This window comes from Camelina sativa, chromosome 14 (assembly GCF_030686135.1).
Source record: "Camelina sativa cultivar CO46 ecotype springtype chromosome 14, ASM3068613v1".
Taxonomy (NCBI): domain Eukaryota; kingdom Viridiplantae; phylum Streptophyta; class Magnoliopsida; order Brassicales; family Brassicaceae; genus Camelina; species Camelina sativa.
Window position 1 is genome coordinate 33,708,167 of NC_141893.1, and position 17,074 is coordinate 33,725,240.

Genomic DNA, 17,074 nt, shown 5'->3' on the forward strand with positions numbered 1-17,074 from the left:
CACGCCCTTCCCACCGCAGGGTTTTGGTAGGTATCATACCGCCGGGGCAAGTAGGGTGTAGTGGTCTCTCTGAACCTTTGATTAGGACTTGGAGTTGCCACGTAAAAAAGATAGTGGTCTTGTTTGACCCAAATATCTTTATGACTGAATGTTTCTTTCTTGAGAAATCACTCCCTACCCTTTAGATTTCGTTAATCCCTTATCTTTGGCATTATCTTAGCCATTCTAGTTGTTGTATTTTGGTCCGGGTTCTACAAGCTGTTCTACGAACACCTTCCCGCGATCTGTTTTTATTTTCCTTGTATGTTTATCCATGTAAGTTTAATGATGGTTGTAAAACTATCCCTAAAAGGAGAGTTACTCAATCATGATTTAATATAATGGGTTATGGTTGGGAAAAAAAAAAGAAAAAAAAATATATATATATATATATATATAAAATAGTAGTAGTAATACATATTTTCTTTTTGGTGTAAACGAAAATAAGAATAAAAATATAAATTCGAAGATGAGTAAACAGTCGATTCGACCATCACTGCGTGGTTTAGCTGCAGCTCTCGGAACTAGGTCCCACCATTCCTAATAGGATCTGACGTGGATCCTCGATCCCTCCCTCTTCCCTTTTAAAGGACCCGGAACACACTCAAATTTACGACAACTGCCACCACCAAACACCAAGTACTGCACTGTATATAACGTTGTCAGTGGGAAGGGTAGTTTCGTCAAAACCAAAAAACCACTTTCCGGTTTTCGTGAAAAACCCGTCTCCAGCCGCTGCATCCATCCTCCCATTCTCCATTATGCTCTCTCTTTCTCACCGCAAACATATAATATTAGCAGTAACGTATTATTATAAGTATATGTAACTCAGTTTTGGTCTGTGCATCGAGTTAACACAGGCAATGCTCGTGTCTCCCTCTCTCTCTCTCTCTCTCTCTCTCTCTCTCTCTCTCTCTCTCTCTCTCTCTCTCTCTCTCTTATATATATGTTTTTAGATTCTCTTTTTTATCTGTTGGAACTGGGGAGCTCTCTGTGTTAGCTAAAATCGGTGATCTCGAGAAGCTTTTATTGAATCCCTTTTTCTTTCATTTCGTGAGTTTCCTAAATCAAGATTCGACTTTTATTGATTTTCTATGATGATGATGTAACGTTTCTTCTCATTCTCTTTGCATGTATTGATCTGGCTTTCTTCTCTTCTGATCTCTGTTTTCCTTTTTTCTTCCCAAGCGAAAAAAATTAAAAAAGGTTTCATGTTTTGGATTGGCGTTACACTATCTATTATCTGGTCGACCATATATGATTGGTTGGTTGTTTGTTTTGTGCGTTAAACGTGATTTGAGGTCATGGTTATCACGGCATTGGTACTTGTGGAATCTACTTATTATGTCTTCAAAAGTTTGATTCTTTTCAGAATACTTTTTTTTTTGGAGTGGAAGCATTTAAAAGAAAGAAAGAAAGAAAGAAAGTAGTGTTCCTTTTTGGTTCTTAAGATTAGATGGTGACAACAAAAAGTTGATATATAAATATTGGCATTTTCCATGTGATCTTAGAATGCATTTTCTTTTGTGTTGTAGGAATGGCTTCAAATTCGGCTGTTGATATAATAGAGACATCTTCCAAGGTTCATTTCTCTGGCTTTCATCGAATGGATGGTTTAGTTTCGATTATATCAGATCAGTTGGCTGAGGAAGAGGAACATGGCCAACCTTTTGTGATCGGTGAGAGATGCTGGCAGATTTTTATCTAACTTAAACTGGTTTGAAGATGGTTAGAATCAGACAATGTTAAATAGGATGTTGTTGTCTTTTCAGGAGTTGCTGGAGGAGCAGCATCCGGTAAAACTACTGTTTGCGATATGATTATGCAGCAACTACATGATCAGAGAGCTGTTGTTGTAAATCAGGTACTCGAATGTGATCTATATCGATTTCTGGCTTTTTAGTTCTGAATTCTGATGAGTGACTACAAGTGGCTGTTAGTCGAATATATAATGCATTGAGGCTGATCATTTTTTTTTTTTTGCAGGATTCTTTCTACCATAATGTAAATGAAGAGGAGCTTGCAAGAGTTCATGATTACAATTTTGACCATCCTGGTTAGTAAGTCTCTGTATAGCCAAAAACTAATTAATGGCTCTCTTGATCTAATGCAGACTGCTGTTCTGTGTCGCTTACCCTTTTAAATATCTGAATTTATGCTTGTACATATGAATCTTGCTCCTTGTCTTGTAGACGCTTTCGATACTGAGCAATTATTGTCTTCCATGGAGAAGTTAAGAAAAGGACAAGCAGTAGATATTCCCAACTATGACTTTAAAAGTTACAAGAACAATGTTTTTCCACCTAGAAGGGTAAGGAGCTTCTTAGAATCATTTCTTTCTTGTCACATAGTCACTTGGTATATATGTGTGCTGGTTCTGAATTCTGACATTTGAAGTTTGCTTCTTATTTCTGAAGATCAAACTCATGATGAAGTGATTAGCTCTCTTTTTAAGACACATAAACTTGTTCATCATTTGCAGGTAAACCCTTCTGATGTTATAATTCTGGAAGGGATACTCATTTTCCATGACCCTCGGGTGCGAGATTTGATGAACATGAAGATATTTGTAGATGCAGGTCTTTCTCTTACCGAACCCGCTACACTTATTTAGCCAAATCCATAGCAAATATGAGACGCTGCACTTGTGTATTACACATGTAACAAGTGTATATATAAACATGATGGTAATAAATTTGGTTTCTTGTTCTACATCATGGTGTTATTTATGCAGATGCTGATGTGCGTTTAGCTAGAAGGATTAAACGCGATACTGTTGAGAAGGGCAGAGATATTGCCACTGTTCTTGACCAGGTTTGTGTCGCTTTATGCAAAGAACCTTCGTTAATATCAAATTATTTATGTTTTGCGCTGATTCTTCATTTATGTTTTGATTTGTGAAACTTCTAATGCAGTACTCTAAGTTTGTGAAGCCAGCATTTGAGGATTTCATACTACCAACAAAGAAATACGCAGATATAATAATTCCCCGAGGAGGTGATAACCATGTTGCTATTGATTTGATTGTGCAACACATCCACACGAAGCTCGGTCAACATGACCTCTGTAAAATCTATCCAAATCTTTATGTTATTCAATCAACTTTTCAGGTTTTTACTTATTGTCCTTCTTCTCGTCTAATCAACACTAATCAATTCTTGTTTAATGACTAGAACGACTGATCCTTTAGCCGTTGGTTACAGATACGTGGGATGCACACTCTAATCCGAGACTCTAAAACAACAAAGCATGACTTCATCTTCTACTCCGATCGATTGATTCGTTTGGTGGGTGCTAAATTTGTTTTTTGTTTCGTATTATTTCACCATGTTTGCTTTATTAATGTCCTCTGGCCAGGTGGTTGAGCACGGCCTCGGGCACCTTCCCTTTACAGAAAAGCAAGTGGTCACTCCCACAGGTTAGCTAATGACAAAGATTATATCTTACTGCAATCTTGCAGCAGAAATCTCCAACCAGAGTGAGATAATAAACTCATTTTCTTTGGCTTGTAAATGTAGGATCTGTGTATTCTGGTGTGGACTTCTGTAAGAGGCTGTGTGGCGTCTCAGTTATCAGAAGGTACAGCTCAAACACTTGACACCGGGTTGTTGTTGTGGTCAAGAAGACCCATATAACGATTCTGTCTTTGAACACAGCGGCGAGAGTATGGAGAATGCTCTAAGAGCATGCTGCAAAGGAATCAAAATTGGAAAGGTTCTAATTCACAGAGAAGGGGACAACGGTCAACAGGTTTGTAACTTGTTTGTGTTTTCTCTCTGTTTCATCACATGGTCCTAATTACTTTTGTGGCAACCACCAGCTTATCTACGAGAAGCTACCCTCAGACATTTCGGAAAGGCATGTGCTTTTGCTAGACCCAATCCTGGGGACAGGTCTGTGTTCTGTGAACTCTGTACTACTACTGGTGGTGAGCAAAAGACAAGATATAATAGGAAGATAACAAGAGCTTTTTTTTTTTTTTTTTTTTTTTGTTTACAGGAAACTCGGCAGTTCAAGCGATAAGACTGCTCATAAGCAAAGGCGTGCCTGAATCCAACATCATATTTCTCAATCTCATATCAGTAAGTTTGAAATGCAAAAGCGTTGTGGCTTCCTTCTCTCTCTACATAGCTTAATTTGTTGAAAAAAAGAAATAAAACGGTATGGGGGGTTGTTGTGTGTGGGTTCAGGCACCTCAAGGAGTAAATGTGGTGTGCAAAAAGTTCCCAAGGATAAAGATTGTGACTTCTGAGATAGACATCGGTTTGAATGATGAATTCCGAGTTGTTCCCGGTATGGGGGAGTTTGGAGACCGCTATTTTGGGACGGATGATGAGTGAAACTGTGAGAGAGCTTTTTTGCCCTCCTCTGAAAATTTTGATAAGTTTATTTTTGGTTTTCAAATATGTTATACGGATTTCATAAGATCACACATATACATAGTATACCAACAAACAAATTTTCCAACTCAGTTGAAATTTCCAAGTAATGTATACACAGTTTTTGGGTCCAATCATATCCATGTGTGTGTGTCTCTCTCTCTCTAAGTTTCAGAGTCCAAAAGTAAACTGAATGATTCAATTTAATTGATAAAGTGTTACATGAAAATGACTTATAGTAGAACAACCACTTAGCACTACTTCCTAAAAAAACTGCAACTTATTCAACTACTTCGTTAACAACGGAAGACTCAATCCTACAACTTAGACCAATTCAAACTTAACAATAAAACACTTAAAACTTGATAAAACTTCATATTCTTCAATCCCTCCCTTAAATTGGAAATACTTTGTTTCTAGTTTACACCTCCTTCACGCCAACTCCCATCATTCCTTTGAGCTTCTCGAAGACTTCCAATTTCACCGGCTTGGTCATTATATCTGATAGTTGTTCTTCTGTGCAACAAAACTCCAGCTCAATCACCCCTTCGTTCACAAGATCTCTAAGAAAATGGTACCTCACATCAATGTGTTTGCTTCTCCCATGTAGAACTGGATTCTTGGATAGCTTTATGGTAGAACTGTTGTCACAAAACAGAGTTGTTCCATTTCCTTGATCAAAACCAATTTCTGTTAACACATTCCTCAACCACATTGCTTGACACGACCCATGAGCTGCTGCAACAAACTCAGCCTCTGTTGTCGAGAGTGTGACAATTGGTTGTTTCTTAGAAGACCATGACACTGCACCATTTCCCAGCATGAACAAATACCCAGAAGTGCTTCTTCTATCGTTCTCATCTCTTGCATAATCACTATCAACATACCCTACTAGCTTATCTTCTTCACCAAAACCACGCTTATACTGAATACCAAAATCAGTAGTACCTTGAATGTATCTCAAGATCCTTTTTGCAGCTAGCATATGTGCTTCAACTGGATTCTCCATGAATTTGCTCACCAAGTTGATAGAGAAAATAAGATCAGGTCTTGTAGCAGTTAGATACCTCAAACTTCCAACAAGCTGCTTGTAGGATCCTGAGTCTACTGCTTGTCCAGCTCCTTCCTTTGTCAACTTGCTTCCTGTAACAGTAGGATTCACCACTGAGTTGCAGTTTTCCATACTGAACCTCTTCAATGTTTCCATCGTATACTTCCTCTGACTGATGAAGATTCCTTGCTCATCTTGAATTACTTCTACCCCCAAAAAATATTTCATCATTCCCAGATCAGTCATTGAGAATTCCGTCATCATGGAGGCCTTAAAACATGCAAGCATCGATTCAGAATTGCTTGTGTAGATAAGATCATCAACATATAAGCTGATGATCAAAACATTTACTCCCTCAGCTTTGACAAAAAGCGTGTGCTCACAGTAGCATTTCTTAAACCCTTCTCTGATGAAATAGCTCTCAATTCTGCTGTACCACGCCCTTTGAGCTTGTCTTAGGCCATACAATGCCTTTCTCAGCTTATAAACTTTCTTGCTATCTCCTCCCTTTAACTCAAATCCTTTGGGCTGCTCCACATATACATTTTCTTTGAGTTCACCATGCAAGAATGCACTCTTCACATCAAGCTGCAGGACTCTCCACCCCTTTTGTGCTGCCAATGCAAGAATTAATCTGATTGTATCCCACCTTGCTACTGGTGCAAAGACTTCATGAAAGTCTACTCCTTGTGTCTGATGAAAACCCTTAGCCACCAACCTTGCCTTGAACTTATCAACTTCTCCCTTCTCATTTAGCTTGGTTTTATAGACCCATTTGACTCCTATCACCTTTGTTCCCTCAGGTAACTCAACCAGCTCCCATGTATGATTTTCTTCTATAGATTTAATCTCAGCTTCCATCGCCTTTCTCCATGTATCATGTTTGATGGCTTCCTCAAACATTTGTGGATCATCTTCTCCAACATAAAATGCTACCAGCTCTTCACCATCTATTGACATGAACAAACTCATACCTTTACATTCGTAGTCTTTCATCCACACTGGTTTTTGAAGAGTTCTTCCAGCTCCACTTTTTTTAACTGCAGCCTCTCTTTCTTTTCCAGTAGCTATCTCAGATTGTGACTCAGTGACTGGTCCTTCTATCTCTTGCTCATCAACTATCTCTTCTTCAGTTTCTTGAGAGTTTTCTTGTGCCTCTTCTCCTGGAATATTGAGTTTCTCTTTCTCTTCTTCATCAAGAATCTCAACAAATTTGTCATCTTCCAACTCTTCTTCCCAGCTCCATGGTTTCTTCTCGTCAAACTGACATCTTTGCTGATAATGATCTTCTTTGTTGATGGATCATAAAGGCAATAGGCCTTTGACTCCTTACTGATCCCAAACATCACACACTTGATGCTTTTCTCATCGAGTTTGACACGCTTTTCATAGGGAATTAGTGCAAACGCGACACACCCAAATACTCGCAGATGCTCCACAAAGGGTTTGTGTTTATTCCACTTTTCTGAAGGTGTCATCTCTCCTAAGATTTTAGTTGGACTCATGTTGAGTATATGCACTGCATATTGCACTGCTTCCGTCCAAAAACGCAGTGGAACTCTCATCCCAAAGAGCATACATCTCACCATATTCATCACACTTCTATTCTTTCTCTCAGCGACACCATTCTGCTGCGGAGATTAAGCTGTTGTGAGCTGTCTTTTAATTCCTTCTTGTGTGCAGTACTCCTGGAATGTTTTAGAGTTAAACTCTCCTCCCCTGTCTGTTCTTAAGCACACCAAGAGTTACCCTAACTCCCTTTCTGCAGCCATCTTGAACTCCTTAAATGCCTTGAAAGCTTCTGACTTCTCAGTGAGAAAGAATGTCCAGCATTTGCGACTGTAATCATCAATAAAGTTGATGACATACCTTTTCCCACTCTCTGAGACAGGAGATATTGGACCACAAATGTTGTTGTGTACCAGTTCGAGGCCTCGGCTTGATCTCCATGTACTCTTCTTAGGAATATTTTCTCGGTTCTGCTTCCCTTTCATACAAATCTCACATACAGCCTCTTCAATGGTGATCTTTGGTAATCCTTCTACCATCTCCTTCTTAGCTAGTGTCACCAATGAACTTTGATTTAGATGTCCAAATCGTTTATGCCAGATTTCTTCTTCAACATCAACCACCTAGTTTACCTCCATCTCTCCTCTTCTCTCTTTCACCTTTGCCAATATCGCAAACATTCTGTTTATGGACATTACTGATCGCATTATCACTCTTCTCTGCTCTTTCTGCCAAACTACACACAAGTCATCTTCTACAGTGATCTTTAACCCCTTTTGTTGCAGTTGTTCGACAATAAAAAGATTATTTTTCAGACCTGGGATATAGTAAACAGAGGATATCACCTGAGTTATACCATTAATCTCCAGACGCAGGCTTCCTTTTCCCTCAACTTGCAGCCTTCTATCATCTCCAAGTTTTACATGTTGACGAAACTTGTCATCAAGCTCCGTAAACCATTCTTTCGTACCACACATGTGGTTGATGCAGCTTGAGTCCAAATACCACACATGTTCTTCGTCCTTCTTTGTGAGATTCACTTGTGCCATAAGTAGCACATCTTCCTCTAACTCAACATAGTTAGCCGTCTTCTCCCAACTAGGGCATTCGTTTTTGAAGTGACCCATTTTGTGACATTTGTAGCATTCGATGCTACTTTTGTCAAAGCTCACATGACCTCTGCTTCTCCCTCCACGGTAGCCACCTCTTCCACGGACATATCCACCACGTCCTCTTCCACCTTTGATTTTAAGAGCATGTTCATCACCACCAACAAGTTTGCTCAGATTCTACTCATGCACCAGCAGAGAGCTCTGCAACTCATCAACCGAGAGAGACGTGATATCCTTTGATTCTTCTATAGCACACACCACATATGTGAATCTTTCAACCAGAGTGCGAAGAATCTTTTCAACAATCTTGGCATCAGGCATGTCTTCTCCAAGATTTTGCATATCATTTGCCACCACCATTACACGGGATACATATGTCGTGATTGTATCACCATCCTTCATCTCAAGTACCTCAAAATTCCTCCGCAGCCTCTGCAATTGAGCACTTTGTACCCTCATGTTTCCTTGGTACTTTGTTTTCATGGAATCCCAAATATCCTTTGAGCTATCTTTCTTTGCAATCGTCTTCAGAATCATCTTGTCAATTGATTCAAAGAGATAGTTCTTACCCTTGAGATCCTTGAGCTTCAACTCTGCAAGCTCTGTACGTTGTGGTCCGGTTAAGATCACGTTTCTCTCCGGCTGTAACACACCTGTCTCAATGAGATCCCACCATTCCTTCGATCTCAGCAGTTTTTCCATGAGCATTGCCCAATGCTCATAGTCTCCATCGAATTTTGGAATACTCAACAAAGACTCTTTATCACCCATCTCACTTGTTATCTCTCGATCTGTTTTTCTCACCCCCACTCTGTTTCTCTCTCGATCTCTCACCCAATGTATTTTGCTCTAATACCACTTGTAAGTTTCAGAGTCCAAAAGTAAACTGAATGATTCGATTAATTGATAAAGTGTTACAGGAAAATGACTTATAGTAGAACAACCACTTAGCACTACTTCCTAAAAAACCTGCAACTTATTCAACTACTCCGTTAACAACAGAAGACTCAATCCTACGACTTAGACCAATTCAAACTTAACAATAAAACACTTAAAACTTGATAAAACTTCCTATTCTTCACTCTCTACTCCGGTTGACCATTGAAGTCAGTCAACCCGAGTGAATATGATAAAAACCAAGTGTAAATCGAACTCAAGATCGAACCAAACCGAAACCTGATTGAATACGCGGCTCGTGAGAAAATCAATGGGTGTTTCTGACCGTAGTAAAAAGGTAGAGAAAGAGTTATGTTGTTGAGTTGTGCAAATGAAGAGAGTGACGTGAGCGTATAAAAAAGGTTACGGACAGTGCAGGGACTTGAAGAGGTTACACAACAGTAAATAATACAATACGGGAGGACTCGCTTTGGTCGCTTCCAATTTCAATTTGCTTCTCACTTTCTCTCTCCTCCCGCTTCTCTCTTTCTCTACTTCCTTACAATTACAACACCATGAGCTCCTCCGATGGCGGCTCCTCCTCTAGGGTTTCGATTCCTCGCCATCTTCGCAAAACCCTCGAGAGTATCAGGGAGATTACGGGCAAACAACATTCCGACGAGGATATCTTCGCTGTCTATAAGGATTCCTTCAATGATCCTCATGAGACCGCTCAGAAACTCCTCTTTTTAGGTTCTCCCCCTCCCTCCCTCCTCCTTGTTACTTACTTACTAATCATCTCTCTGTCTCTCCTCCACTTAGGGTTTTTATTATGTATTTCTTAATTTGCCTTATTCGATTTGCTCTGTACCGTACGATAGGATTTGTTGATGTTTTGGAAGATTAGATCATGTGGATTTGCTTTTTGGTTCGCTTTTTGGATTATGCTTTCTTATTAAAAGCCGTTTGGAATAATTGACAGAGAGATCTTTGTCGTTTATTTATTTTTGGGTTACCCTTCAAAGATTCTAGTTGGTGTAGGTTGGGCTACTTGTTCTTTTGTGTCTAGATGTCAAAACATTGAGATTTTGGATTGTTTAGATTCACAACAATGCAGCTTCTTTCGAAACTGTATTCTCGTCTGAATATAACTCTTGTATTTTACTTTGTTCTTCTTTATTATGAGCCTTGTCCTTATATACAGTGTTGAAATACTGCAGATACGTTTCATGAGGTGAGAAGTAAAAAGGAGAAAAGGAAGGAGGCAAGTCTTCTTCTTTCTTTCAGTTATTATTTGTCTTTAGATTCAACAGGTTGCATGATACTACTGTGTGTGCATCACTTGCTCTTATGATAGCTTTCCTTATCTCATATGATCTCTCTCTTTCTGCCTGCAGAGTATAGTGCCAATCATTCAAACAAGTGGCAGAGGTGGTCGGAGGAACTTTGCTTCAAGTAAAACTTATCAAGGTTGTTTGTTTTCTTTTATTCATATCTTAGAAAAATGACAATTTTCATGCTCTTCCCTTTTTTAAGCTCTTTGTTGACATTCCGATGCAGGTAATGGAAGAAGTGCATCTTTTAAAAGGGATAATGGAGCTGTTCATGCAACAAGAGGTTCTAGAACTGCCCAGCCTGCTACAAACATCACAGTACATAGTGAAATGAAGTATGTTTAGTTTACATATCATCCTTCTTTGTCTCTACCATTATGGGTGCTTTTCGTTTTTTTCTCCTATTAAGTATCATAGTATACCTTCTGCAGGGATTCTGGTCCTACTAGTCTCCCGAGTGAGGTCAATCATAAAGTTCAAGATGATCCTTCTTTGATTTCCGCTTCCTGTTGCAGTAGCCAGTCAGATCAAGGTACTGTATATTGACTTATCAATCTTGATTTTGCCTCAAATTCTTCATTGAAGAAGTTTTCAGTTTACTATGTTGTCTAATTAAGTCAGTAATGGTGCAGCAACAATGGCCTGGTATTTGATTCAGCTTCTGGTTTCTTTTTGTTACAGTCGCAGAAATTGAGACTGCATCCAATAAAGTCAAAACTCAATCGTTTCTCAAGTCAGATGTTAGGGAACAATCACACGTAACATTTCCTTTCCACCTTCAGGATGCCAAACTACTGCAAAATGGTCTGACATTTGGCAGTTTTGATTCCAATTTCGTGAACGAGGCATCTTCTAACAATCGTGCCAGTGGCGGAGATGATGAGAGGGAACCTTCTCCCACTACCAGTGGTATTTCTGGGGTTGCTTCTGCCAGGTTGGTGACTACAGTACTTTCACTCTACATATTGTCTTCCTTAGTTATTGATCTACTGCAATCTCTATTCAAACACACTGCTCTGGGTTTCAGTTAAGTACTTAAGTGAGACTACTCAGATAAGCATTTTCAAGTTCAGTTTTGGACATGGGAAGGTCTTTCCTTGTAATATAGTAGTCGAGGTGTAATTTTTTTTTTTGTTGGCTTATCCTTTTAAATCTCAAATTTCGTGTTTCGATCTCATTACCATACCTTCCTGTGCAGAGAAGAAACATCAACTTTTTCTGAAGATAAGGATCATGGAATTTCAAATTTGGCACCTGGAGCTCACATTATCCCACCTGTAGAAGAAGTATTGAAGGAGGAAGCTTTATCAAACACAGAAACTCATCAAATTGCTTATGGTCAAGAAGCTCCACTCAGTATGTTTGGTCTTGTCCCCTCTATATCAGCAATAGGCCAGCCTGCAAACACAGAAGCAGCCGAGACTCAGGCACGTGGAATATCTTGTCACATTATATGCAGTCAAACGATTCCTTTATTTGGTATATAATGTTTTGATAACTGTGTTTTTTTTTCTTTCCAAATTGCAGCCTGGAGCTCCAGCTATTTCATTAGTATCATATCCTCCGGATCAGGTCTCCATAGCAGCAGCCTCTCAACAGGCAAATCTTTATAGGCAGCAATACCCTCCCAATTTCTTCCCTTACAGTCCCTATTACTCACAGTTTTATATACCACCGCCGTACATTCACCAGTTTGTGAACCCAAACGGGATCCCTCAGCAGTCTTATTTTCCACCAGGAGCTGCTCTCACAGCACCTTCTCATGTAGGCAACACCGAAAACTCTTCCCCCACAAATCCATCCCTACAAGCTTCTTCCACTGTTGCTACTCACATCCCATCTGCAACCGCCTTAAATTCTATCCATAGTGAAGAAAATGCATCACGCCTGGTCAGTTTTTTTTATTGTTGTATCCTTGCAATGATATATATGTAGACTATATATATTTTAACAGTGGTGTACATGATATTGTTGTTGCAGACTGAAAGTGCAGCTGCATGGGTTGGACAGGGATTTGGCAACCTGCAGGTGAATCCAATGTACAACTTAGCATTCCAAGGTCCGCCACTCGGTTTTCCAGTTATGCAGGGTGGTCATGGTGGCCTCATGGGAATACACCAACCAACACTGCCCATGACCGCTGCTTCAACTACATATCAGACTTTTCCGCCAGGGCCACACACCACAACGGCTATGGCTGAACCCACAGGACACCCGCACATCGCTTATCAGCAACATCAAGCTGCCCCAACGAATTGGGTCAACAAATATTAGCTCAAGGGGGTATAGAGTTACACATCAAACGCGTAATAGAGATGTTAAAGTCTGGATTTTTGGGTGTAAATACTTAGGAACCATCATCCCCAGAGAAATTTAGGTTGACAATTACAAGAAGGAAGAAGATGTGCATCATAGTAGCAAACCTTTTGCCACATTTTTTGTTGTGAGACCATACAGGAAATACATAAAAGAATGTACTGGATGATCCCTATGGAATAATTTTTTGAAACATGCAGCCTCTCTATATGCATGCCTCGTTAGTCTGAATGTGACTTTAACCGAATCAGCTTTAGGCGTTCTTTAGTAGTCGAGATCAGATCAGAAATATTGTCATATACCTGAGAAAAGATTACACACATTCCTATATATAAACACTTCCTCAAAATTTGAAAGCACATTAACGGATGATTCTCTGATGACCTCAAAATTCTACAAAAAATGTATAATTGAATCCAACTTCCTTGGCCACATGGTTATTTCTTTAAGCTATCGTTTTCTTTCCTGATGGCATCCAGATCGGCTTGTAGTTTCTCTAAACTCATGCCTCGAGCTGTGATGGACCCCAACTTCTTTTCATAATCGGCTGTTTCTCTTCTAAACCGATCAGTCATGAGAATTTTCTCAGAGATTTGCTCAAAAATACTGTGAATACTGGTCAGTAGCTTGTAGACCTGTCGTACCGCTGGGTCTCTTCTCACTTCCCTGCAGAAAAAGAAAACCGTCCTCATCATCACGTTATAGAAGGGTATACATGTGAGCGACATGGCAACTTTTCTTTTGGTGTACATCTGAGCGGACGATTCAAATACTGTATGTGAGACCAAAAGCTCATACCTTGTAACCATTTCATCCACAACAGCATATGATCGGTGCAGGCGTTCTCGGATTGAGTTACTCTCTAATTGTAGCTCCCTGGTCTCCCCTGAAATCCTCTGAATATCGGTGTCCAGTTTACGGCTGTTTTTAGTTATTTCTTTAATCCCATGGATATAAGATTTCCGAGGGGCTGCTTTTGGCTGCCTCTCAAGTTCATTGTATAGGTTACACCGTTCATCTTCCCTGTCGGGAAAAGATAAACACATTAAAATGATACGAGAGTCTAGGGATAATAACCTGATCGAGGTCACAGGCACACTTAGTCATACACCAAGAAAAGAACTTAAGAAACATCTCTAATTGCCAAAATCACAAAAGTCAAAATCACAGACAGTGAAGAGCCATGTAGTAAGAGTTTTCTGGTTACCTCTTTTGAATTTCTGATGAGAGAGATTGTAAATCCAGTTCAGTCTTTCTCAACTTATGGAATTTCTCTTTAGCCTCTGGTTCCTCAATATGAAGTTGGTCCAAGAGACGTAGCTTTTTAGTTTCCAAAGTCAACCTTACATCGTCCCTGAAGGAAGACATGCTATACTTAGTAATCATGCTATACATAGCGCTCCCCCAATGTCTACATCCATTTACACATACAGGGATTGTACATATATATATTTCAAGTTATCAAGTCCTGTGGTTTCCCAGGGAACTGAATGCATGGATGCTTTCAACTTGAAAATGATAGAAAAGTGTTCATACCATTGCTTTTTAATATCCGTGATATTACACCTTTTGATCACCAGTTGTTGATTAAGCTGTTCGAGATATGAACCACCCGGCTTTTTGTCCGCCAATAACCTCTCTGCAGCCATCTTTAATAACTCCAGCTCACTGTCAAGACTAAATAACTCTGAAGATCCAGATTCCAGTTCCTCCAAGAGTAAATTATGTTGATTCTGTAACTCAACAGTCTCAAAATTTGTCTACAAAGCGTAAAAATGATAAAGGTTAAGCCATCAACATTCGTTAAACGGATTTGAAATCACTATTCTTATGTAACTGTTCAAACACATTCCCATATACAAAAGAAAAAGAGATAAGCCCACAATAAGCAGAAGAAACAGTACCTCAGACGGGTCTTTGTAAGAATTATCGTCATATCCAGATGACTCTCTTAAGGAAAGATCTGAGGGTACATCATCAACAGGGTCATCTGTCTTTCGGGGAAAAATGTCAACATTGGCGGAACCATTGGTTGATGTATCTTTTGCAAGAGAGTCTGGTAAATGGGAGATTTCAGTAGTCATTGTAAGATCTTTAAGGACAGCTTCAACTTTCTGTATATGCATATCAAAAGTCTCATCCTTGTCCTCCTTAACCATCATGTCTTCTGAAATATCTCTAAAATTCTCAGTCTTGGTCCTGCTAGCTAAATCACCAGCTGGGGAAGTTTTCACCCCTTCATTTTTCTCCGAAAGCCTCTCAACCAGAAACCTAACCAACCTATACGAGTCATCTTCAGATGGATGCAGAAACTGCCGCAAGCAACACATACAATCTGTTTCAGCATGTGATGCCACACATATAAGAAAAGCCACACAAGCCAGAACAAGAAGATTCTAACGAAGACCAAAAGGACTTATCACAGCTCACAAGAACCCATCTTACATTCTCACAGCCACATCTAATCTACAAATTCCACAGTAAAAGCATGTCTCTTTCAGAGGTGTTAAACCCTAAAGATAATTCCTTTAATCAATCAGAAGACGAAAACGCGCCCTATCCTATCAACCAATCAAAATTCTTAGATTCTCGAAGACGATCTAAAGAGGGGAGTGATGATATGATATGTATAACCTTATAATAGCTCATTTCGCTGATGTAGCCTAGATTCTTCACAGAATGAGCGATGTCGGTGCAGATCCTGAACCTATCGGGGAGAGAATCAGGGAGCTCATGGCAAAGCGACGCCGATGGGTCAATGAGATTGAGCAACTGAGCACAGATCGATACCAACGCCTCCGGGGAAAATTCGCCGACGGAAGAGAAATCTCCGGGAATCAGAACCCCAGATTCGATCAGCGTTGACATCAGTATATCTCGCGATTCCTCCATACTTCTTCTCCAACCTTTCTCTTCTCTTCACAAAAATGGAATGGAAGAAGAAGAAACACACAACTTAACAGTTTTCCGTCAGCAGCCTATACGACACCGTTTTGGAAATGATAAAATAACGGTAAAAGTAATAAAAATGAAGAGCTGACTGTAGCAAGTCTGTACATTTGTGACATCTTCGATTTACTAAAACATCACGATCTATCGTGACACAAATAAGAGTAAGACAGTGTGGTTATTGGCTTATTGCCACAACCAACTGTGGAAGAGACTTTTTTAACTAATGCATGTTGGCCTGCGGTTTTGAGGCTTCAATTCGAAGGAGAATGAATGATCAGTAGGAACACACAAAAGTACTATACTAAAATAGAGGCGATTAATGTGAAAGAGTTAGGACTCTCTAAAGATGTCTCTCGTCTCGTCACACACGAGAATGAATGGGGGAGGTAGTTTCGTTAAAGAAAAATATCATCATGAGATCAAGAAACTAGACTTGTATAATTAGGGTTATAGGATAAATGATTACAAGTTGTTAGGGTGCATGAGACTCTTTAGTGCTTCACAGTTAAGCATAAGGATTAAACTACGAGAGCTGCCATGATCAATAATTATGGTGTTTCTTCTCACATGAGGCTATCTATATGTAATATGTATGTGTTAAGGGTAACTAATGGATCATGATCATTTTTAATAAATTAACCACTTGAGCTGAATTTTTTTAGGGGCATAAAAAGATCATGTATGATTAAAGCATTTGGAGAAAATTATTTCTTAAACGGTATAATATATATTTTTAAAAAATGCCACATGTTAGGTCCAATTTCACTATTTTGGAAGCATTGTTTTTCAAAACGGAATATGGGAATATGTTCTGAGGATATTAAAAATCATTATATATTTATTCGTTAGATCAAAAGGAAAAAACCGACAGAAAAAAAAAATATAATAAAAAGAGAAAAAAAAAGGTAAGAGGGAAGAAGATGGTTGATTGACGATGATGATGCATAGGGTGTAAAAAATGGGTATGGGTTTCTATCCTGTTTGTCTATTATTTTAATGCTTAAGTTTTTTATACCCATATAAATAAATGGGTATTGATGGGTTCTTCCAATAAATTTGTGGGTTTAACAGGGCAATCCCATTAGGGTTATGGGTTACCCATGGATTAATCAGAAAAAAACAAAATTAATATATATATATATATAATATAATATAATATGTATATATTAATATGTAAAATATCTTCTTTTTGCAACTAATATGTATGTAGAATCTGATTGGATCATCTAAAGAAGATTGAAGTGTTTTTTTAATTTTAAATTGAGAATGGTTTTTATTTTAAATTAAAAATGACTTATTATTTTGGTTTTATGGATTTTTAGTTTTCGGATTTTAGGATGCTTTTTCTATTTTAATATCTATATATTATTTTCTTAAGTTTGGAAACTTTGGTTAATTCTATAATTCTATTTTATATAATATGTTATGGATTTAATATTAATTATTTTATTTTATTTTCTTTATATATAAGTAACTCATATAACCCATTTAGCCATTGGATTTTAT

The 17,074-nt window shown here is 38.7% G+C and overlaps 3 protein-coding genes and 1 pseudogene across 6 annotated transcripts; 2 read left to right on the plus strand and 2 right to left on the minus strand.

Moving 5' to 3' along the window:
* The first annotated feature begins 724 nt into the window (after window positions 1–724).
* LOC104743020 (uridine kinase-like protein 3) lies at window positions 725–4,552 on the plus strand. Of its 3 annotated transcripts, none has more exons than XM_010464140.3 (15): window positions 725–1,092; window positions 1,575–1,718; window positions 1,812–1,903; window positions 2,026–2,095; window positions 2,232–2,350; window positions 2,522–2,618; window positions 2,774–2,853; window positions 2,955–3,149; window positions 3,243–3,326; window positions 3,397–3,457; window positions 3,558–3,618; window positions 3,696–3,789; window positions 3,860–3,932; window positions 4,039–4,121; window positions 4,230–4,552. In XM_010464140.3, the coding sequence occupies exons 2-15, from the start codon at window positions 1,577–1,579 to the stop codon at window positions 4,377–4,379; spliced, it is 1,401 nt and encodes a 466-aa protein (XP_010462442.1). In that variant the 5' UTR covers window positions 725–1,092; window positions 1,575–1,576; the 3' UTR covers window positions 4,380–4,552. The 3 variants fall into 3 exon arrangements, with proteins under 3 accessions (XP_010462442.1, XP_087341120.1, XP_087341121.1); XM_087484994.1 differs by having other exon boundaries at window positions 725–899; XM_087484995.1 differs by having other exon boundaries at window positions 1,012–1,092; window positions 2,026–2,099.
* A 3,049-nt stretch (window positions 4,553–7,601) lies between these two features.
* LOC147928982 (uncharacterized) lies at window positions 7,602–8,870 on the minus strand (annotated as a pseudogene).
* A 381-nt stretch (window positions 8,871–9,251) lies between these two features.
* Window positions 9,252–12,811, plus strand: LOC104743021 (GBF-interacting protein 1-like). Its single transcript, XM_010464143.3, has 9 exons — window positions 9,252–9,719; window positions 10,187–10,230; window positions 10,364–10,436; window positions 10,527–10,635; window positions 10,732–10,832; window positions 10,982–11,234; window positions 11,499–11,727; window positions 11,828–12,190; window positions 12,281–12,811. The coding sequence occupies exons 1-9, from the start codon at window positions 9,542–9,544 to the stop codon at window positions 12,572–12,574; spliced, it is 1,644 nt and encodes a 547-aa protein (XP_010462445.2). The 5' UTR covers window positions 9,252–9,541; the 3' UTR covers window positions 12,575–12,811.
* Window positions 12,812–12,896: 85 nt separating this feature from the next.
* Window positions 12,897–15,711, minus strand: LOC104743022 (uncharacterized). Of its 2 annotated transcripts, none has more exons than XM_010464144.2 (6): window positions 15,251–15,711; window positions 14,521–14,928; window positions 14,153–14,376; window positions 13,824–13,970; window positions 13,415–13,639; window positions 12,897–13,282 (listed from the first exon to the last, which is right to left on the minus strand). In XM_010464144.2, exons 1-6 carry the CDS (start codon window positions 15,506–15,508, stop codon window positions 13,054–13,056), a joined length of 1,491 nt encoding a protein of 496 aa, XP_010462446.1. In that variant the 5' UTR covers window positions 15,509–15,711; the 3' UTR covers window positions 12,897–13,053. The 2 variants fall into 2 exon arrangements, with proteins under 2 accessions (XP_010462446.1, XP_010462447.1); XM_010464145.2 differs by having other exon boundaries at window positions 14,521–14,951; window positions 15,251–15,598.
* Window positions 15,712–17,074: the final 1,363 nt, after the last annotated feature.